The sequence below is a fragment of the Dreissena polymorpha genome, chromosome 7 (assembly GCF_020536995.1).
Source record: "Dreissena polymorpha isolate Duluth1 chromosome 7, UMN_Dpol_1.0, whole genome shotgun sequence".
NCBI classification, from domain to species: Eukaryota; Metazoa; Mollusca; class Bivalvia; order Myida; family Dreissenidae; genus Dreissena; species Dreissena polymorpha.
In genome coordinates, this window is record NC_068361.1 from 72,534,305 (window position 1) to 72,557,422 (window position 23,118).

The 23,118-nt window shown below is 33.8% G+C and overlaps 2 protein-coding genes across 2 annotated transcripts; both read right to left on the reverse strand.

The window, feature by feature from the left end:
• Positions 1 to 332: 332 nt before the first annotated feature.
• On the reverse strand, positions 333 to 3,657 carry LOC127838994 (uncharacterized). The gene is made up of 4 exons (XM_052367139.1): positions 3,502 to 3,657; positions 1,579 to 1,739; positions 1,168 to 1,220; positions 333 to 596 (listed from the first exon to the last, which is right to left on the reverse strand). Exons 1-4 carry the CDS (start codon positions 3,562 to 3,564, stop codon positions 460 to 462), a joined length of 414 nt encoding a protein of 137 aa, XP_052223099.1. The 5' UTR covers positions 3,565 to 3,657; the 3' UTR covers positions 333 to 459.
• Positions 3,658 to 6,631: 2,974 nt separating this feature from the next.
• On the reverse strand, positions 6,632 to 22,922 carry LOC127838993 (band 7 protein AGAP004871-like). The gene is made up of 8 exons (XM_052367138.1): positions 22,598 to 22,922; positions 17,184 to 17,290; positions 15,755 to 15,827; positions 15,285 to 15,367; positions 11,031 to 11,234; positions 10,623 to 10,678; positions 8,470 to 8,548; positions 6,632 to 7,675 (listed from the first exon to the last, which is right to left on the reverse strand). The coding sequence occupies exons 1-8, from the start codon at positions 22,653 to 22,655 to the stop codon at positions 7,487 to 7,489; spliced, it is 849 nt and encodes a 282-aa protein (XP_052223098.1). The 5' UTR covers positions 22,656 to 22,922; the 3' UTR covers positions 6,632 to 7,486.
• Between the last annotated feature and the right edge of the window lie 196 nt (positions 22,923 to 23,118).

Consider the following 23,118-nt stretch of genomic DNA (forward strand, 5'->3'; position numbering starts at 1 on the left):
GTTATCCCTATTCAAAATAGTGCTTAATGTAACATGATTTTGTGTCATACCATAATCAATAAGAATACATTTACAATATACAAAGTCTTCAGCCATTTTTAAAGTTCGTAATTTAAAATGTGATGGATATGTCTGCCATGATTATAATTAATTAATTTAAGACGATGTGTGTTTTATTGTACCTGAGAGGTCTTAAAAAAATTGGATTGCATAGGACGATATCCATCAGGGTATCCAATAATGCCATGAGGAGGCGTTTGTCTAGGATTCCAAATAGAAATCGGAATATTTAAAAAGATCGTTAAAACGATTGTAAACATAACCAAAAGAAAAACAGTACGACAATCGTTGTTTATAATCTACGAAAACATTTTTGACATACCATGCTTTAAATAGCTAAATATATTGTCCATGAATTATTTTCGGTCAGTTAATTTTCCGGCATATAATAACGACTGGCTAGAAGCGATTGTTAGCGACCTCCTCTGCGATGTCAGTCTCGTCACTAAGGCCGGCTGCCATATGCTCCAGTGCGTCAGCATTGTTCTTCATGTTTCGAAGGATCCTGGCCAGCAGTCCATGCGGAATACCGGAACCTATACAATATAAGAAGACAATCGTTCAGACACGTACTAGCATTCAAGTTGATCTGTGGTGAGTTTCGCAAATCTTATGCAATTAAATGAAGATTAAAGGCTTCATATCGTAGAATATGTTATGTGTGAATTAAATTATATCATATGAACTGTCAAGTGTGTATACCGCTACTTGAAAATTAAAAATTTATTTAAATTAATGATCGTTCCAATGCGGTGACCCGAGAATAATTTACATTTGGAATATTTGTCTGTTTTGTTTTCTGTATTGTTAACTATCTATTTGTCTGTTCATATGAGTATTGCTGGGCTAAATGTGTTGTTTTGTATGCATTAAACTGTTTACCCCCCCCCCACCCCCGCCCTCCGACCCAGCTGTAATAATTCCTTTAAGTGTGATGTCGTATTTATTTATTATACGTTTTATGTCTTTGTATAGGCCATAGATCATGATCTTTTAATAAAAGCATAGAAGAATGGATACAAGAATTTATCTTCTGATTTTGTTTCTGGGGTGTATTTATTTCTTTTATTTGGTAAAATATATCGTTTATAATATGAAAAACCTTACTGTTTTGCATCGACCCCATTCCCGTGTTCTCACAAAGGCAGCGACAATCATACCTGCATCAAACAGAATAAGAATTATGCACAAAAAAGCATAACTTGATTACAGACAAATTTCATGTTTATGAGAAGTGATTTATAACGCTATTGATATGCACACTCAGTCTTGATATTCATCTGGGGAATACTAAACTGAATTATCACGTGCAACCTTATTTAAACATTAAATTTAGTACAATTAATACCTTATTTCAGTTTACCAACATATTCAGTGTATTGTTCTATTAACATATTGCGTAACATTTCAGGAATTGATTTGGTAAATTGTAACGTTTCCATTCATGTGTACGCTTGTTTCCTTTTAATGACTCCTTTGTTAAAAGAAGCACACGTCATTATTGACAAATACACGCACGTATGATAAGCACTATAACCAGCGGGACAGGTATCGCAAGAGCCACAAGGATACGTCGATCCGATTAGGTTAATTGTAGCCTCGGTTGAAGGTCCTCCGTCGTTTTTCATAGTGGACAGATGCGGTCTAGTTGTAAAATATGCTGGATAGGTAAATGCTTCCTGTTAAGGAAAGGTCATAAAAATTAATATTATAATTAATAGTATAACCAAATCGGTTGAGTAGGCGGTTATATTACGAACAGCATACGCCGTTTGACGAAGACAACCTGGTGTTTAAATCCATAAACTGATAAAACTTTCATTGACCTCTGGCCGATACTTAATCGGACGAAATAACATGGTGCTTTATTTTATGATAATCGCTTTTATAATATTACTACCAGTTCTTGCAATACTAATGCAATTACTTCTAATACTTCTCCCCCTAATACTGCTATCAGTAGAACTACAACTGCTACTTCTAATACTATTGATGCTAAAAATAATATTACTACGACCACTTTCACTGCTACTACTACTGCTTCTGTAACTACTACTACTTCTATTACTACTGTAACTACTGCTTCCACTACTACTACTACTATTACAACTACTACTAGTACAACAACTACTTCTACTACTACTACTACTTCTACTACTTCTACTACTACTTCTACTACAACAACTACTACTACTACTACTACTACTACTACTACTACTTCTACTACTCCTACTACTACTACTACTACTACTACTACTACTACTACTACTACTACTACTACTACTACTACCACTACTACAACTACTACTTCTACTACTACTACTACTACTACTACTACTACTACTACTACTACTACTACTACTACTACTACTACTACTACTACTACTACTACTACTTCTACTACTACTAGTACTAATACTACTTCTAATACTACTACTACTAATACTTCTACTACAACAACTACTACTACTACTACTACTACTACTACTACTACTACTACTACTACTACTACTACTACTACTACTACTACAACTTCTACTACTACTGCTGCTGCTACTACTACTACTACTACTACTACTACTACTACTACTACTAATACTACTACTTCTACTACTACTACTACTACTACTACTGGTACTACTACTACTACTACTACTACTACTACTGGTACTACTACTACTACTACTACTACTACTACTACTACTACTACTACTACTACTACTACTACTACTACTACTACTACTACTTCTACTACTACTTCTACTACTACTTCTACTACTGCTGCTACTACTACTACTGCTACTACTACTACTACTTCTACTACTACTACTACTACTACTACTACTACTACTACTACTACTACTACTACTACTACTACTACTACTACTACTACTACTACTATAACTACTACTACTACTACTACTTCTACCACTACTACTTCTACTACTTCTAGCATGTGACGAATAATAACTTATTTATATTAACCCAATCTTTTAGTCTATATAATCTAAAAATATGAATTGTTTTTAGAATATTGATTATTGGACCATGTTAACATCATCTTACTCCTATCCAATATGTGAAGCATATTTTTAAAAAGGTATAATGATAACGATTTACACGGTATTCCTCTACACTATTATTTAAAAAAATGAATATGCTCACTCGACACCATGATTGTGTTAACGTTACGCGGAGACACAAAGGGAACATCCAGATAAATGCATGTCGTCGATGCACGAGGCATGTGTTTATTATTCACTTTGAAGTTAAGATACGTTCGTTACGATATATTTTACTTGTAATCAGCATTAACATAGTTGAAGCATCAATACAAATTATTCGCACTAAAACGTTTTAATTAACCGATGAGCACAAAATATCTGATATAATTCAATACCAACGACGCTAGCTAAGTAAGTTGTAGTTTTGTATACTCACCACATTTGAGAAAAAATATCCACAAGTCACTAGCGCCCAGACGAGAGATGAAGCGGCGTACATCTTTGGTTTAAAATAATTTAGGTACAGAACATATGTGCTTTTATAGCAAAATTGGACATGGCGTATATTATCACGTAAATCACAAACTATATATAATCTTACTTCAACGTGGAACTTAACTGTTACCGTGAGCACTTAACAACCGTTTAATGCGTCCAGGCAACACACTAAGTGGAATACAAAGAAAGCCTGCGGTGTGCATGTTTTACCCTAGTGATTTAATCTTATAACATAAAACACTTTTAAGTTGATAATCTATTCATTATCTTTTACAAAGGCGTTTGTGTACTGTTTCTATAGAAAGGCTAACAATTTAAGTGTAATCAATGATTAATAACTTAAGGAAAACAACTTCTATAGATACGCACTGCATGACACTATATTGTGCATGGAAACGTTGAACATTTTAATCAGTATTTAAATATAATTTGGTCATAAATTTATTTTGGATGTAACAAGTATTCAACATGCTTCTCAAAACTAAGACTGGGAAACATATGAAGGTAATTTATTTAAAGACACATCAACCAATACATTGTACCTCTTACTAAAACCAGACTCATATTACATTTTTATTCCCCCGAAGGTGGGCATATAGTGATCGCATTTCCATCTCTCTGTCTGTCCGTCTGTCTATCCGTCAGTCTGTCCGTCACACTTTTGCGTTTAGGTTTCAAAAATTCGCATAACCTTTATGTCACTTTAGATATAACCTTCATATTTGGTATGCACGTGTATATGGACAAGGCCTTTCCATAAGCACGCAAAGTATGACCCCCTTGTCCTTGAACTTAGGGTCCGCGTAAAGGTGATGAAATCTGCGCTTAGGTTTCAAAAAAGCGTTTTTCGGGGACATATGTCTTCCTATGGAGACAGCTCTTGCTTCATATTCTTAAAAACATGGAAACAACAATAGCTTAAAAATAAATCTGGATTACAAGTCATTGATACGAGTATTGTTTGCTTTTCAAAAAAATACAAAATGAATAAACCGTATTTGTTTACATGTTATACAATTTTGACATTTGTAAAATGTTAAGCGCCGTATTTTACAGGATCATTAGAATTTATTAAAATATAGTAATGTATCTCAAGAAATGTGATACACATGATATGGGATTCAAACTAGTATCTTCCTGTATACAATATGATAGAAACTTAGATGTTTATTTTGAGCATCATTATTTTCAACCTATCCTCCTGAGAAGTTGGGTCATATCAGCTTGTTCCATTAGTAATTGTCTCCCCAATTGTAATCTCCGTGGTTGTTGACGTCTGAGTTATTATTGAAACAGGATAGATTGTCTCATTAGTTGATTCATCCGGAATTGTAAAAACGAGTGTTGTTGACTCCTGCGTTGTAATTGCATGATGGTGATGAAGCAATTCAACATTAACGCTTGTTCTAAGCGTCGTTCGATAGGTTGTACACATGCGTCTAAGAAATATTTCAATCGAAACTTACTTTCATACATCTATTCGTGTATATTTGAAAAGATATATATAACGTACAATGTTGATACATAACTGAGTGCGGGTGTGATTTAGTTTTAAGAATAGGCTTCGAAAGTAAAATAAATAACGTAATTGGTACATGCAGGTTTGGTGCTGCAACATGTCAAATGTTATGTTAAATGTATTCCCTCTTAACACATTTCAAATCATTTTATTATCATGCTAATGTATAATGTTGAAAATTAAATGTTGATCACATGTTGATTATTTCCTCATACGGTTATACACCAAATTACATTGCTGAGTAGTATATTCTTACGTCCGTGTGTAGTTGGAGTATTGGCATCATGAACCAATTAAAAATGTTCATATCTTTTGTTCTGATATGTCATGTGAACAGTTGTGTCGATTTTTTCATAAAAAATACCATATGAAACATCGATATTTACGACAGGTTTAATACCGTTTACGCCATGCCTTCCAGAGAGGAACAATATGTCAATAATTCAATTATGAAGTCATTTTCTCTTTTACAATTTATGATAAAAACTAATTACGGTTTGTTGTTTGGATTCAATATATCGAATGATACAAGTAAATGTATATTTGAACGTCATGTTTAAACTATCAGTTAACCCGGTCTTCAAAACCTTGAGCTTGATAAAATTTATCAGTAAATTTCAATTACATATATTACTTGTGATCAGCAAACTTGAGTCACACATACAACTTTATTTTGTGTTTAAAAACATACCTGGAATTATTCACTTTTAAACACTGAATGGCATGTATTACTTTTATGATTGCTCTTTTACTTTGCATCCGTGCTGACGAAAATGTAACATATATGTAAAAATCATCAATCCGTTATCCCGTATTCTACATTCATATACCACACAATATTTAATATTTTGATACAAATGAGAACCACATGGAGACTTGTTCCGCTCGCATCGACTATTCCCCCGGGAAAAAACCTCTAAGGTGAAGGTAACACTTGTTATCAATACGCGAACATGCGGTTTGTTCGGACTGAGACGTAATTGCTGACAAAGCAATTTTAAAAAGCATGCCTCACAGATCAACGGCCTGTCTCATTGCTTCAGTCCATAAAACAGGTAAATTGTGACATCCTGTCATTATATGTATATTTTTTATTGAATTTCAATATACGCATAGTAGAAGGCCTCATGTATTATATAGAATGTGTTACGGTAGGCACACAGCCTTCGAGTACAACCATGCACGTAAGTTACATCTATGTTTCAGCACATATATACCAATCAAAGACCATTGAGTCGCGTTCTGAGAAAACTGAGCATAATTCATGTGCGTAAAGTGTCGTTCCATATTAGCCTGTGCAGTCCTCACAGGCTAATCAGAGACGACACTTTCCGCTTTTATGCCATTTCAATTTAAATGAAGTATCTTCTTAACAAAAATCCAATTTAGGCGGAAAGTGTCGTCCCTGATAAGCCTGTGTAAACTGCACAGGCTAATCTGGGACGACACTATACGCACTTGCATTATGCCCAGTTTTCTCAGAACGCGGCTCAATTATTGTTAGTATAACGACGGAAAATGACTGTGTTTGAGAATTGTATAGATTTATTTGAATACGTATATTGTTTAAAACATTAACCTTGAATAAAGAAGTAATAAAGGACGTAACGAGTATTTGTTTAAAGGCTTAATTCAACATTTCTGCATTTGATCCCCATCTACGGTATTTAACACGTGTATCTGAAAACACCGCTTTTGTCGACTACCGTAGGTATATACGAACACATGTAATTGTAGTACATATCCGTAATACAAAATTACAAGAATAATTAAAATGTGTTGTTTTTTACTTGTGCTAATTTAGGTTATTTTGTAGGTTGATCATTATCCCGCTCAATTAAAGCGACCTAAATAGTATTATAAATAAACCGGACTGTAAATTTACCAAAAACGATAATGGTCTGGGTTATTTTAAGATAATGTGAAAACCAAAGATACACACGAAACCAAACCGCATGCTTAACGTTGTATAAAAACCTGTGTTTGATATTTACCAATGTTGTATTTAATTTGTTTATACATGTATATGCCTTACAATACATTAACGTGTCTTACATGAAACTGATTAAGAGTTAGTTCGGTCCTTTTGTATAATAAATATGGGCCGTGCTCTGTGAAAAAGGGGTTTAATGTACAAAAAGTGTCGTCCCAGATTAGCATGTGCAATCCGCACAGGCAAATCACGTCGAAAATTTTCGGCCTAAACTAGATTTTTGCTAAGATAAGACTTTCTTTAAACAGAAAATATCATAAAAGCGCAAAGTGTCGACCATGTTTAGCCTGTGCGGACTGCACAGGTTAATCTGCGACGACAGTTTACGCACATGCATAAAAACCTTTTCACAGAGCACTGCCCAATTATGTAATATTGATTCGGCTATACATGTAAATCAAGAAAAAATAACTATTTATTTATGAACGCTTTAAACAAGTCGATGGGAAGCGGGAATATGATGGTGGAGTTTTTCTCGGCGGAGATGGAACTCAGCGTCTGGAGGTAGCGCAACTGAAGAGCGGCACTGGAGCTACCCATGACGTCAGCAGCCTCTTTGAGCGCACGGGACGCCTTATGCTCTCCTTCCGCCGCGATAACCTGGAATCAGTTGCTTGACGTATCATTTTCTTTACCTCCCTCCCTCCCTCCCTGCTTCCTTCTCTCCATCCCTCTCTCTCTGTCCTCTATCTCCCTCCCTCTCTCCCTCCCTCCCGCCCTCTCTCTCTCTCTCTCGTTTACTTCCTACAAATGTTTATTAAACTCCCTCCCTCCCTCTCTCCCTCCCTCCCTCTAACCCTTTCTCTCTCTCTCTCTTTCTCGTTTACTTCATACAAATGTTTATTAAACTCCCTCCCTCCCTCCCTCACTCCCGCATCCCTCCCTCCCTCGCTCCCTCCCTCACTCACTCCCGCCATCCCTACCTCACTCCCGCCTGCCCTCCCTAAATCCCTCCCTCCCTATCTCTCTCCCTCCCTCTCTCCCTCCCTCCCTACCTCCCTCCCGCCCTTTCTCTCTCTCACTCTCTTTCTCGTTTACTTCCTACAAATGTTTATTAAACTCCCTCCCTCTCTCTCCCTCATTCCCTCCCTCCCTCCCTCATGTTCTCTCTCTCTCTCCCTTATTCCCTCCCTCTCTCTTTATCTCTCTGTCTCTCTCTCGCCCTTATTCCCTCCTCTCTCTCTCTCTCTCTCTCTCTCTCCTCTCTCTCTCTCTCTCTCTCCTTCTCTCTCTCTCTCTCTCTCTCTCTCTCTCTCTCTTTCCATAATTTATACAAGCTATGAACGCGAACTTAGATACACGATATTTATTTTAAAGCATTTTCAGAATATGATCGTAAAGAACACTGTAAACGACCAACATGATATATGTCATGTTGAAAAACTGTGCCATACCTTTGCTCGAGCCTCCCTGGAAGCCTCAGCCTCTGCCGCCATGGCTCTCTGAAGCTGCACTGGGAGCCGAACGTCCTTACTGCGATGAATTTACATGCTTATACGAAACTTATGATAGACAACTAGACTTAATGCATGTGCGTAAAGTGTCATCCCAGATTTGTGAATGCAAATTACGGACAACACTTTCCGCCTAGATTGAATTCTCGTTAGAAAAGACTTCCTGTAAAGGCAAAAAAATACATAAACTCGAAAGTTTCGTTCCTGATTAGCCTGTGAAAACTAGATAGTCTAATCTGGGACGACACTTTAAGCTCAAGCATGAAGCCTATTTTTGCGGGAAAGGGGCTCGTGCTATGGATGAGTGTTTCTCATATAACAACACTGAATGATACAGGAATGGTTGCAAATAGTTCCGTTGCGGATTATATTGAATATAAGACAGAGTTTATATAATACGGGTGTCTCTTCTAGTCGTTCTTCTGTCGTTGCATAATTCCAATGCATATGTTTTAATTCGTCCGCTATGTTTTCTATGCTTTCATCTTCAGGGAATGATAATGCAACTGTTGCTCAACTGTAAATAACTGTTTAGATACTGCTACACTTTTAGTCTATAAATATCAGACAGACAATATAGAGTTCATCATTTGGATGTTAGTTAAAGATGTTTGCATTAAATCAAAAGACTATTTGCACCTTAAAGGGACTATGAAAAATAAAAACTGATATGTTCTTTTTTTCCGTTAATGTAATTTACTAAAACTATTAATTTAATCAAATATTAATTTATATAAAGTGTCAGAAATGTTATAATGTATGATTAATTAAACACATTATTTGCAGATATAATTGTTTTTAATTCCGATATGGTATCTAACTCATAATCATACAATGAAACGACAGTGAACACTGCTTTAACCAACCGTGATATCATACTTGATAATAACCCTTTCCGACCGGCAGATATATAAATAACTCACACTAATGTTGTCAACATGTAAATATGAAAACGGCTAAACAAACAGGCATTTTTAAATTTATTAACTTTCTCGTTATTTTATGTAGCCAATTTTATCCGTGATTATATACCAATATCATATGTGTCATTTCAGTTTTTAAGAAGTTGCCATTTTTTGGGCCATTTTAATGACAAAGGCAATTCAAACATAAAATGATTCTATGCTAGAATCATATTATGGTGGCATTCATTTTGTATTTCTACATACGATAACCTGGCATTTTTTACGAAATATGAACACATTTTAAACTAAGCGTTTAAAAGTTTCTCGTAAATGTTTGGATTTTATCGTGAAAATAATTACTGTACAAAAATACATGTATGTTAAGATAATTCACTACTGCATCAGTGTATTTGATAGAGTTCGCAAAACTTTAAAGGGATCTTTTCACGCTTTGGTAAATTGACAAAATTGAAAAAAGTTGTTTCAGATTCGTAAGTTTTCGTTTTAGTTATGATATTTGTGAGGAAACAGTAATACTGAACATTAACCATGCTCTAATATAGCCATTATATGCATCTTTTGACGATTTTAAAACCTAAAAATTATAAAGCGTTGCAACGCAAAACGATTGAATAATTTGGAGAGTTCTGTTTTTGTCGTTAAATTTTGTGAAACTACGAAGATTGCTTATATAAGGTATAAAATACGTCAAGAGTGTGTACTCGGCGGAATAGCTCAGTAAGTTTTTACTTCAGGACTCTGGCAGGACTCCAGATGTCACTGGTTCGAAACCTGCTCCGGGCAATTTTCTTTTCCTTTTTTTATTTTTTTTCTTGATTTTTTACTGGAGCTTTTATGATCCAATGTTTACATTTATCAATATAAAGCATTTAATGAATAAGTTAAAAAATGCCAAAATCTGTGAAAAGGCCCCTTTAAATAACCTGCTTGATACGTGTCTATATTTCGAGAAAAAGTTTTAACGAAACATTTGGAAGTAGGCACAAAATTGTGACCTATTTTCATGGAAGATATATGGCTATCTTACGCAGAAATATGCAAACATAAGAGAAAAGCCAAACTAAGCAAATAGTTGCCAGTGTTAGTTACTTATTCGTAATATATTCATTACAGGTTCAAAATATTGCATTCGGTGCGTGATGAAAAACATAACTTGAAATACCTTACATTTCTACTCGCTCAACTTTGATTCCCCATCGATCAGTACATTCGTCTAATGAGGACTGAAAATCAAAGCCACAATGATATTGTTTTTATATCTGTAACAATGTATGATACGCGCTTCACATCGTGTTAGTGGCCTTTCTTTCCTTATATGTTATTATTTAATGATATTCAAGTCTACTTCAAAAATTTACGTTTTATGATATACGTTGAATAAATAAATTATAATTTAACTAAAGCCAAATTTAAGATATAGTGCGTGCAAATAGCCTAAGCTATTAAAGTTTGGGTATATTGTTGAGTTCATTACTGCTCAAACTGCATTCTAAATCAGTTAGTTGAAAAATATTACGTGTAAACGTACGGGTAAATAAAACTGTATAAGGTTTTTCCTAAAATCTTAATAGCAACCTGCATTCCTTGACTGATGCTCTCCCTGTCCGACAAAATCTCCGACATGTTCTTTGTTCCCAGGATGTTGCGCAATGTCGTCTGCGCAAGCAAGCGCGTGCTATGGTGCGCGTTCTCGACGTTAGCAACAGACACGGTCGGGTTGGAAACCCGGTAGTACACAACGGCGTCGACGGAAACGGTCACACTATCCTTCGTAAGAACCTGTTAGAAAATTCAAACAACCTGTTGGAAATTCCTTTACCGATTTGGAAAATGCGGAACTAATAGGAATAAATAAGGTTTCGAACTTTTGAGAGTAATATTATTAATAATCACCTAGCTAGTAAAACTGTGTAAAATCGTATTTTTATTAATATGTGTAAACTATATACTTTTAGGGACTTTGTAACATATTTTTTATTTCATTTAAGTCGTCATTAAATGCTGTTATTTGAGAAATGAACATAACAAATAACAATCGGAACGAGTAATCAATTTTAAAACCAGAATATATATATTTTTTTTAAGAAAATCACTAAATATGAAACAGTATAAATAATAAAATAATATCAATACACAATCCACGTATAGTCACAAAATACAACAAAGACAGCTGAATAAATTCAAATTATTTAATAGTTTTGCGTTTGCAACGCATACAAATTTTATCAATTTCTAATGATGATTATTCATAAATGAACATTCATTTTTAGTAGTACGTCATTCGTGTAATGTCGCTCGACAATGCGCAGGGTACTTTTATTTGTTTTCAGTATTCCTATCTTCGAAACTTCATATTTAAAAGTGTATAACTGTTACATAGCACGATTAGTTCTAATTGCTGATAGTGATGTATCAAGACATTTTTTTATCAACCACATTTTAATAAAATAAAGATATTCCTGCTTTGTTTACCACTTTTATGGATTGATTAAAAGCGTACATGAACCGAAATTGATTCTTTAGAAGTCGGATATGGTGTTCTAGCATGGGGTAGTTCTTTCATTTTTAAAGAAATGTAAGTAACTATTAGATTCATGTAATCGACTTTCTCTTGCCAATAAAGGAATCATACTTGCGTTTTGATTACATTTGTGTTCCAATTTTCAAACGGGCCGCGCTCTGTGAAAAGGGGGTTTAATGCATGTGCGTGAAGTGTCGTACCAGATTAGCCTGTGCAGTCCGCATATGCTAATCAGGGACGACATTTTCCGCTGAAACTGTCTTTTTTCTAAGTAAAGACTTTCTTTAAACAGAAAATATCATAAAAGCGGGAAAATGTTGTCCGTGATTATCCTGTGCGGACTGCACAAGCTAATCTGAGACGACACTTTACATACATGCATTAAACCTCATTTTCACAGAGCACGTCCATTAATCCATGTTATGTACTTGACTATTACGTAAATGTGCGTGGTTTGCGGTTGTAATCCTTTGCATTCGAATAATCTGATCATATATGCAGCACATGCAATTATTATATTTTATAATAGGGCTATAACACGTATTGCTTTAAGTCTGGCGGTCTGAAAAATATGAATATATAGATCTGAACCATCTCTAGTCGCTGTTCAAACGATCGGCTCATTGGTGTGATAAGGCTAGAAACAACTAAAAATGGTACAGAAAGATAAACATGTCAAGCGGGATTGGTGATCGTTATTTAAGGGTTTTTGTTAACTTACTCTTTAGAGCACTTGCCTTGATACTTAGATGTAACGGACTTACATACGTATCATCTCGTGGCGACACTTTCTTCTGTGTGTTCTTATAATAATGGCGAAAAACCCGTGTATTTTAGCAATTTAACTTAATCAGCGGAACCCATGCAAAGACATGAACTGTACGTACACGCAAACACAACCAGTATCGGCAGGTAAACATTCAAATGTAACTTCTTATTATTCGGAGAACTCACCTTCTTCTAGAGAGTTAAGGTTATTAATGAAACCGCTAACTATCAAGATCATATCCTCCTTCTATCCCCTAATAAATTATTGCACCGGTTGTCATTCTTTCTTAAGTATGGATTGCGTTTAAGCAACACTCATAAATCAAGAGTAGATGCCATTCCCTCGAGTTAGTTTAAGAGATTTGTTTGATTTTCCATTCTGTTCAGAGCAATCGCCGCCATCAAATTCATTTTAACTTTATATGACAGCATAGTTTACGCTTAAACTATGCTGATAGATTTGCATTTCGATAGGAGTAGGGGTGGGTGGTAGTTCTTTTTTTTACAAACCAAATAGCTGTTAATTGCATATATAATTCGAAACAATAAAGCATGAACGTCACTTTTGCGATATCAAAAGATACACTTTTATAAGGAAAATAGCCAAATTAGAGTTGATATTACTAAATTATTGCATCTAACTGACTTAATATTCGGGTTGTCGGAATGTGAACATAATTAAGAATGCTAAACATCTGGTGCGCTTTCTTTATTCTTTCGTTTGTTCTTGAATAAAATAAAAATTTAAATTCACTCTACATGTACACATGTGACCATATTGGTCGATTCACAGATGTGCTTGAAAACAGCATAATTATACTAATACTATGCTGTAAAGACCATCTCAGTTGTCTCCGAATACTTGATTGTAAGTATTTTAGTATATGTTTATTAAACAAATCATTTACGCTCTACACGTGCATAATACTACTAATAATTACTTGCACGAAAATTGAAACTCCAGATATATTATCAGGAAATAATTTTTTGTAAATATTCGATGGTCTTTAAGCTGCTGAAAGATACATGTTGACAACCAAATATAGGACTCAATATACAACACAATATTAAACATTTTAAATAAATTGTTAAAACGAGAATTACGACAAAAAGAAAATAATGTATGCTGTGACTAGGCTATATAATGTTTAAACATACATGTATATGTGTATAAATTGATAAGAAACCTTTCTGGTTAAAACAGCATCCATTAATTTATATACTTTGTCATAAAATCGTTTTTGCTCAAGAGCCAGGTTTGATTTCTCGTGTTCTCGTTCTCCCCGGAGAGAGATTGTCGTCAACGTTAAAAGTCCAATTCGCCTAGACGTATACTGGCAAGATATGTATACAATATGGCTCTGAATGATTTGTAAGGCATGGCATCATACAACGTGGAATTCACGGTATTAGCGTTATAAGGCCACAAATTAATAAGAGTTTCAGATTCTTTAATTCTTGCATTTATTTTGAGAAAAAAAATTGAAACTTAATTTATTATGAAAATTTACATAACTTTGTTTTATTGATACATAGATCTGCATTAAGATTGAGAATTGAAACCACATGTTTTTGTGAATATAGTTTGAATTGCTTTCATAAATATGCGAACTTTAAAAGTAAAACACGCAAAACTTTTAACCTATGTTAAACTTTGTTGGGAATATATAGTTAAGTCTCGAAACATGCTTAAGTGACATGAAACAAATGTGTAAACTAGTTATCAATTAATATCAAAGAACCCGACTTTAAAATATTATATCTTTATAATTTTTAGAAAAATATTTCTAGCATACTATATCTTTCGCGAATATTAAGAAAGTCTACATGATTAAAAAATGTAAGTATTTTATTTAGTAAGAAAGATGGCAAAATAATGTTCCTTCGTATATCCAATTAAAGTTTGTAATCCTACGTTGACGCCTTAATTAAAGTTACAATACAAATAAAGACTATGACTTGCAATACTGTAGTAAATTAACGCATCATAAAGTATCACCCGTCTTTTGCAGGTTTTCAAAATGTCGCTACGCCCGTCTAGTATCAAAACGGATGCAAACTGATAAAATAATGGATTTAACGAAATAAGACCCCAGTAATTTGATTCATCTTGTAAAGCGCATCAGGACATAAGGGGGGGGGGGGGGGGTTTCGTTTGCCATTAATCGAATTGTTTTGACATAGTTTAAAGGGGTGTGCACAAAGGAAACGGGAACAATCTATTTTAAAGTACCAGTTCCTTCTGTTCTGTCAGTACATTTATATCGTTGTTTTGTTATTTGTATTGAAAATTTAATACATAACTTAGACGACAGTCAATGACCAGAATGAAATAATAACACCATCTAAACTATACATGGAAATTTGAATGTGGCTTCATTTAACAATTACTCATTTATAATATCCAACATTGGATTTGTGTTTCTTTCCGTTAAAATATTAGTGAAAATAATCTAATGGCTAAAAACGTGCTTAAGAAGTACACGTATCATTTACAAAACACCTCACAACCAATATCAATACATGTGATACTAACTTACTTCCTGTGGTGGCACATCAAAGGAAACAGTGCGAAGATCTATTTTTGTGTAGCTTTCGATGCAGGGAATAATGAAGAAGATACCTAAAAGTGACAAGTAATTGTAACAAATTATAAACAAAATGCTCATGTTTCTAGTGTCGATTTGTATCGAGAACAAAATTGGCAAACTTTTGTCTTATTACTTATATCATTTGCGAACAATTGTATATACCGGGCACAAAGAGGGTGTATTGTTAATATATATCTACACATAACGTCAAGCATGCATTCTTAAATGTTTATTTACTTATATAAACAAGGATGCATGATACGCCGCTGGTTAATTACCACTACCGTGACTGTCTTCCAAAATTCTGATCTGTATAAAATGCTGAAAAACAATATGTAATACATGTATAACTTAATAATGTGTTGAAATAAGTATTTTAGTTTTAAACTAGAATTGCAAATATATAGGTAGATGTGTACCTGGTCCTTTGGCACCGCCTAATGGTAAACGCCCAAGTCTGAATATCACCGCTCTCTCATATTCCTGAACAACCTAGACGGGCGAACATAATATAATGAAACAAGATTCGATGAATTGTTTTAATCAATATATTTAAAAAATAAATTGCTGGTCACATCTTTTAGGTAGAAATGCAGAATAAACCCTTGGGGTAAGACAGAAACAATGCAATATTTACCTTCGAAAGTTCACATATAATACAATGTAGTGTATTAAATCTTAAGATGGACAATTAACAAAATCAAAATATTAATCGTAAGATATGCGTGCATATGTTTTGCATTTTATAGACATGTCGTAATTTTTGTGTGCAAACTACAACAACAGAACTTGTATATCATGTTGATACCGCGTTAGTTTATTTCGTATCGCTAATCGGCCGATCGACGCTTATAATCTACAATGCGTTTTTTTAACCCATTTATTTTATGCCTCATTGCATAGAAAGCCTAAGGCTTATTTGAAACGCCCTCGATTCCATTTCCTGGGTGTCTATAGATCTAAAGAACGCTCCCACAGTGGGGATCGAACCCGTGACCTCCCGATCGTTAGGCGGACACCATATCAACTACGCCTAGGCGACCTCCAACACATTGCGTTTTGTAACTGACATTAAACGTTTTGCTTTTTAAATTTGATCCTGGGTTATGTGGTTATTCATCAAATAACTCAATCGATTTATGTTACCATGGTTGTGAAAACATTTTTTTTAAACAGCAACACTGAAACTATTTCGAGGACAGGGGCAAACTACTAACGTTTGGATCACTATTACTATTGAATATAATAAACCTTTCTTTTTAGACAACATCCATTAATTCATACAAAATGTCATAAAATCGTTTCAGCTCAAAGGCCAAGTTTGATTTGTTAGTGTCTTGTGTTCCCGGGAGAGCGATAGTCGTCAACGTAATGGTCCAGTTTGTCTCGGCGTATAATTACACAATGTTTGTATGTAATGGCACTGACATTAATGTTTTGGATGCATAGAAATATACACCACGGCAATTACGATACTAGCATTATGAGGTCCACAAAGCCACTTGCGTGTCAGATTCTACATTCCTGCCTGTATTTACAAATACATAGTTGAAACTTTCTTCAATGTGGGCTTACTTTATTTCATTGATATATAAATTGATAATCAGTTTTAGAATTTAATCCTCATGTTCTAGTATATCTGGTTTAATGTGTTGTACTAAAGAGGCAAACTATCTAATGAAAACGGCACGAATGGTCTGTTTCAAAGGAAGAGATGTATTTTTATTTGTAACGCTAAGACTAACAATGAGAAGTTACACTGCACATAGTTGAATGACAGGAAACATCATTGACGACTGGATAACGATAATAATTGATAAGAATGTTTAGGATAATTTTAAATCTCACTTTGATACACAGAACGAGGGAGAAGGGCAAGGTGACCACGATGAGGAACAGCGAGAAAGCGTAGAGAAGCCAGCCACAGCAGCCGGCACCGTCTGTGTTATCATCCGCTGAAAAAAGTGTGGTTAGTTATTTTTCAAGGACAGGCGACCACGATGTGAAGCAGGCAGAAAACGTATATTAGTCAATAGCAGCAGTCGACAATGCCAATGTCTCGTCTTTTTAAAACGAGACTGTAATCAATAAACAAGCGCAATTTGTAAAAACTTATCACAAAAACGAGAAAACGTAGAGAAAACAATCACAGCAGATCGCACCGGTTGTGATATCATGCTCTAAAAATATGGTAAACAATGCGTAAGGACAATGATACCATAATTTGAAGCATTTAGCGAGGGCGTAGAGAGGCAAACTAGTGCTGCCGACCTTGTAGGTGTTCTCATCCGCTGAACGATAAAAAAGAACACGGTGACCACGATGATAAGCAGAGGAAATAATCACAGAGTTCGGAACCGTCAATGGTCTTAGCTGCTACCCAATACGTGTTTAACAAGAAATGATACCACCGACATTGAAAATGAAATAACAATAAAAAAACAAATATTAGATGGAATCTATCATACACATCTAAATGGAATAATACTAAGAGCGCGTGCACAGCATGTTGAACACAATGAAAAAAATACAAAATATTTCGCAAAAATTGAAAAACGTAGAAGTGAACAAAAAACTGTACACAAATTAGTAGTCAATGGCAAAGATATAACAAACAGAACTCAAATACTAGAAGAACAACGTTTATTTTTCGAAACCCTCTATAAACGAAAAAATGTTGAAAATAACACCCTTTTTAAAAATACACATCACGCTTTAAACCAGGAGGAAAAACAACTGTGCGACGGATTGCTTAATGAATATGAATGTGGATTAGCCCTTAAAGAAATGCAAAATAACAAAAGCCCAGGATCTGATGGCATCACAATCGAATTTTATAAAATATTCTGGAATGATATAAAAACACATCTAATTAATTCACTAAACTATTCATTTAACAACGAAAACTTAACTACGCTACAAAAACAAGGTATTATATCACTTATTCCAAAACCTGGAAAAAACTTAGAATCCTTATCAAACTGGCGCCCGATTAGTTTACTAAACAATGATTATAAAATTGCAACTAAAAGTATAGCAAACAGAATTAAAAAAATATTACCATCAATCATTTCAAAATCTCAATCTGGTTTCATAAAAGGACGTTACATTGGTGAAAACGTTCGTCTTATCCAAGAATGCATAAACTATTTCAACAATTCAAATAATCCTGGTCTAATATTCTTTGCAGACTTTGAAAAGGCATACGATTCGCTTGATCATTCATTTATGTTCTCTTGCTTAGAAAATATGAACTTTGGTGAAAGTCTCATTCAATGGGTCAAACTATTCTATACCGATATTAACAGTATAATCATTAACAATGGCTTCTTTTCAAACAGTTTTAACATCGAACGATGGGTTCGACAAGGATGTCCACTCTCATCATCGCTATTTATTATTTGCATCGAGTATCTATCACATCACATCCAATCAAGTAAACACATTAAAGGCATATCACTAGAACCTGACGAAGAAATCAAACAATCCCTATTTGCTGACGATGCCACTTATTTTTTAAACGACAATTACGATTCTTTCCATAACCTAATAGAGGCGCTAACCCTTTACGGAATGACATCGGGTCTTAAACTAAACAAAAGTAAATGTACTGTGCTACGAGTAGGTAAATTAAAACAAAGTAATGTTCAATATAAAAAAGAAATGAAATTTAATTGGACATCCGATGAAGCCACAACATTAGGGAATTACTTTCACAAATAATGAAAAGGACACAGTTCTTAAAAACATACTACCTAAATTACAGAATTTTAAAAACTGCTTAAAATCATGGCATCATCGTAAACTTACACTTATCGGAAAAAACACAGTATTGAAAACGTTTGCACTCCCTAAATTTCTATATGTATTAACAGTTCTCCCAAATCCACCAAATGATGTTATTAACGATATAAAATCAGCAATATTTAATTTCATATGGGACGGTATGCCTGATAAAATAAATAGAACTCAGTTAATTCAATCTGTAGAAAATGGAGGTATCCAATTAACGAACATTGACTCATTCTTGAATGCAATCAAATTCAGCTTGGTTAAAAGATACCTAGATAATACCAGTACGAGTAAATGGAAATTATTCTACCAGAAAATCCTAAAAAAATATGGTGACTCCTTACTCTTTGAATGTAACATCAGCAATACTATCTTACATGAAATTGCAAACGAAAACATATTTCTGTCTGATGTTCTATCAGCGTGGAGTGATGTCACTCATAACTTAGAAACCCAAACCAGCAGTAAAACAATTTTATGGAACAATAAAGACATAACTTCAAACGATAAGACGTTTTTCTATAAAGACTGGTTTGAACGAAGCATTAAATATGTCGACCAATTATTTGACTACAGAATTAAGGATTTCTACTCTTTTGATAATATATGCTACATATACGGAATACCTTCAAATAATTTTCTGAAGTACTACACACTAATCAAAAGCATACCCATACATATTAAATCTGAAATCAATACAAATAATACTCCATGTACTCAAACAACATTTGTAGAAAACATACTTGGAAGAAAAAACAAAACAAATAAAATATTTTACACACTACAAATAAAAAACCCTACAGAAAACTCCAAACTCCAAAATAAATGGCAAGTCCTTTTTGGAGAAAAGGAACTTAATTGGAAACACATATTTACCATGCCATATAAAGCAACCATTGAAAGCACACTGAGAAATTTTCAATATAAATACATCCATAGAATTATAGCTACAAATAAATATCTCTTTAAATGCAAATTATCTAACTCAAATCTGTGTGACTTCTGCAGTGAAAACATTGAAACTATAGAACATCTTTTTTGGGAGTGCAAACACAATTTGGAATCAATTAATATCTTTTCTTGAACAACATCAACTAAACGTTAAACTTTCTTTCTTAAATGTAAGTTTCGGAATTAACTCATTGAAATCAATAGACTGTAATAATATTGTGAATTGTATGGTTATATTGATGAAATATTTTATCTTAAACATGAAGTACAAAAAACAAGTACCAAATTTTAATTGTTTTGTCCATAGTCTTAATCTAAAAATCCAGATTGAGAAAGAAAAAGCCCTCAGTAATGACACATTACAAATCTTTGAACAAAAATGGAATCGGATTAAATTCTCATAATGTTTTTGTCCACTTATATACATTTCATTCTAATGTTAGTTTATCTCTCTAAAATAGTTTTGTTTATTTTTTTTTTATTTTTTTTTCAATCTGACAAGATAATTGTGCATATACAACAAAACACACAAGTCCAGTATGCTTTCTTCCGACTTTATACAATTCATCTTTTTTTTTCATAACTATTCCTCTGTTGTTCTTTTCTTTTCTATCTAAAAAATATATATTAGCATATCTTGTATAACATGTCTGAACTTTATTGCTTTGTACAATCACTATGCAGTATGATCATATACATGTTTACATTGTATGTATGATATTGAATATAAAAAAAAAGAAATAATTACTTTACAATAAATCGATATCTCTCACTGAATACTAGTAATAAGAGGATTGAAAAAAATCTTGCATTAAGTTTGTATGGCATGCTTACGCTAAAAACCTCACTCCAAAAATTAAATAAAAATACAATTTTATTTGCGTTCAACTTAAAAATACCATTGAATAATGAATTGAAATTGTTCTGTCGATGGCTTTATATAAAACTATTTCAGTTCGATCCGAAAGAAACCTACAATAAATCAATAAAAATAGCGCAGCATCTTGGGGTGCTTTTCTAGACATACATTACAAGCCTTAACCGTTACTGTTGTAAACAAGGTACTTCCGAGATTTTAAATGTTTCCGCCCGACGCAACTCATCATTCGAACTCTCTTAGACGCATTAATTGGCTATTCCAAAACCAATTAATTGGTAATGACGGCAGAAATTTCTTTCTCTAAATCAACCTGACGATTTACACCTGGGAGACAAAATTGCATGCAATTAGGCAACTGACGTTCAAGTAGGAGGATTTGTTATAGTTAAGTCTGTATGAAATTCGTTTAACCATTCCGTGAGTATGATACATTGCGATCGTGTTCGTAAAACGCAAAAAAACACGTGTTTGCTGTTAAATTTAGTATTACACAGTTAAATAATTAAATTCGTTATGTGTGGCGATGTCATTTGATCAATGCGATCAATAGACTCTGTCCAGTGCTATATTGGTTGATTGACTTATTTTCCCTTCGTTTAGTTTATCCATACAGTGACAGTTACTGTTTTATTGAGTAGATTTAACAATATACTACTGTAAGACTATTGAATCTAGTTTTTTTTTACTCCAGTCTTGTATATTGATTTTCCTTTTTAATCGATTGAACAAAAACGCTTTGATTTTAATTTTAAGCTTTTTGAGTTGTTGGATTTCACAAAATGAAAACAATATACATAAAAATAGTCTACTTTATCACATGTCAAAGTTCAGTTGATTACTACGGACGAATTTTTTCGAAGGATTATTAATTTTACTATATCACGCTTATTTTGAAATGACAATAAGCTATGCATAACAGCATGCCTAGATAAATAAATATTGCTAGTCTACAACATTATTATAGTTTTAAACATTAAGCGATCATCTAAATAATATCTTAAAGAGAATTAAATATTTGTTGGTGAAGTGTCGATTATCAATTCGCGTTATTCGAATACACATACACATGCATTTATAATTATGACATAGTTTAAATATAAAGCATTAGTACCTTGTCGTGTTATGAACAGGTTCCGAATGACCACCGTAATCGTATTTAACAGCCACGTGATTTGCACAATTAAGATTAATTTCATCACGTGATTACATGTGCCAATAGGAGACGTGAATGTGCAAAAGTTTATATTGATGAGCCAATTAAAACTACAAGTGTCGTCCTGTTAATTTTTGGCCAATATTACTACTTAAAATTTATGGTTTAGAATGAAATGCGTCCAGCAATTTAGCTAAGATCATTATATTTTAGCCAACGTATGTTTAAAATTACACATTATTGTTACTTTTCCACGACAGTCAAATATACAATTTAATCGTTCCCATACTTGTCTGGCATATCTTTGATCTTTTTCTGTCGTTACTTTGATTCATGGACATACTTGATTGACAGCAAATGCCTCCGGCCCATGAATGGCAAATAGCAAACCTGACGTATTTACAAAGCAAATAAAATACCATTTCTTATATATAATTAAATATTTATTTAATTAGTGAAACCGTGAGAATATTAGCATGCTTTTACCTCCGATGACCAAGTCCTCAGTGCCAAGGGAATATCCGCCCGTATGCCTGTTGTTCATGTCAAAATGTATTCGATGCAATTCAATTCATCTAGCGTATTTTGATGTTTTGATGGAAAATAAGTAATCATACATCATTTGCATACATCATCTTTCAAATATCCTTTACTTCATATGCTAACATAAAAATACGCAAAAGTTATCCGTTCACCTACAATAAATGCACTACTGCGATTTGTTTTCCTAAAAGTATCCTTAACATTCTTATCAAAGTATGCTACGTCGATTTGTTTCTCTAAAATATTGGGAATTAAGCTATCCAGACCATGCATGTGCACACAAGAATATATCTTGTCTTTGACGCATCGTCCAAGATATTTGGAGAACACGCTTGCGGGCTGGAACGTTTCAAGCCTGTATCAGATCAATACGCTTTCTGATGTTGATGGCGTGTGACGATGTATTTGGCCTAGAGTCTTAAAGGCATGAGAAAAACATTCTGTGTTTTTTGTCATTGCTTTGG

What these genes read in the sequence shown, in the direction of transcription:
- LOC127838994 (XM_052367139.1), bottom strand. Translation starts at nt 3,564, where the DNA reads ATGTACGCCGCTTCATCTCTCGTCTGGGCGCTAGTGACTTGTGGATAT. An exon ending in GATATTTTTTCTCAAATGTG is followed by an intron (nt 1,740 to 3,501) that starts GTGAGTATACAA and finishes TTTCCTTAACAG; the next exon opens with GAAGCATTTACCTATCCAGC. An exon ending in GGTTATAGTGCTTATCATAC is followed by an intron (nt 1,221 to 1,578) that starts GTGCGTGTATTT and finishes TGTTTGATGCAG; the next exon opens with GTATGATTGTCGCTGCCTTT.
- LOC127838993 (XM_052367138.1), bottom strand. Translation starts at nt 22,655, where the DNA reads ATGAACAACAGGCATACGGGCGGATATTCCCTTGGCACTGAGGACTTG. An exon ending in CCCTCGTTCTGTGTATCAAA is followed by an intron (nt 15,828 to 17,183) that starts GTGAGATTTAAA and finishes TCGCCCGTCTAG; the next exon opens with GTTGTTCAGGAATATGAGAG. An exon ending in AAAGTTGAGCGAGTAGAAAT is followed by an intron (nt 8,549 to 10,622) that starts GTAAGGTATTTC and finishes AATTCATCGCAG; the next exon opens with TAAGGACGTTCGGCTCCCAG.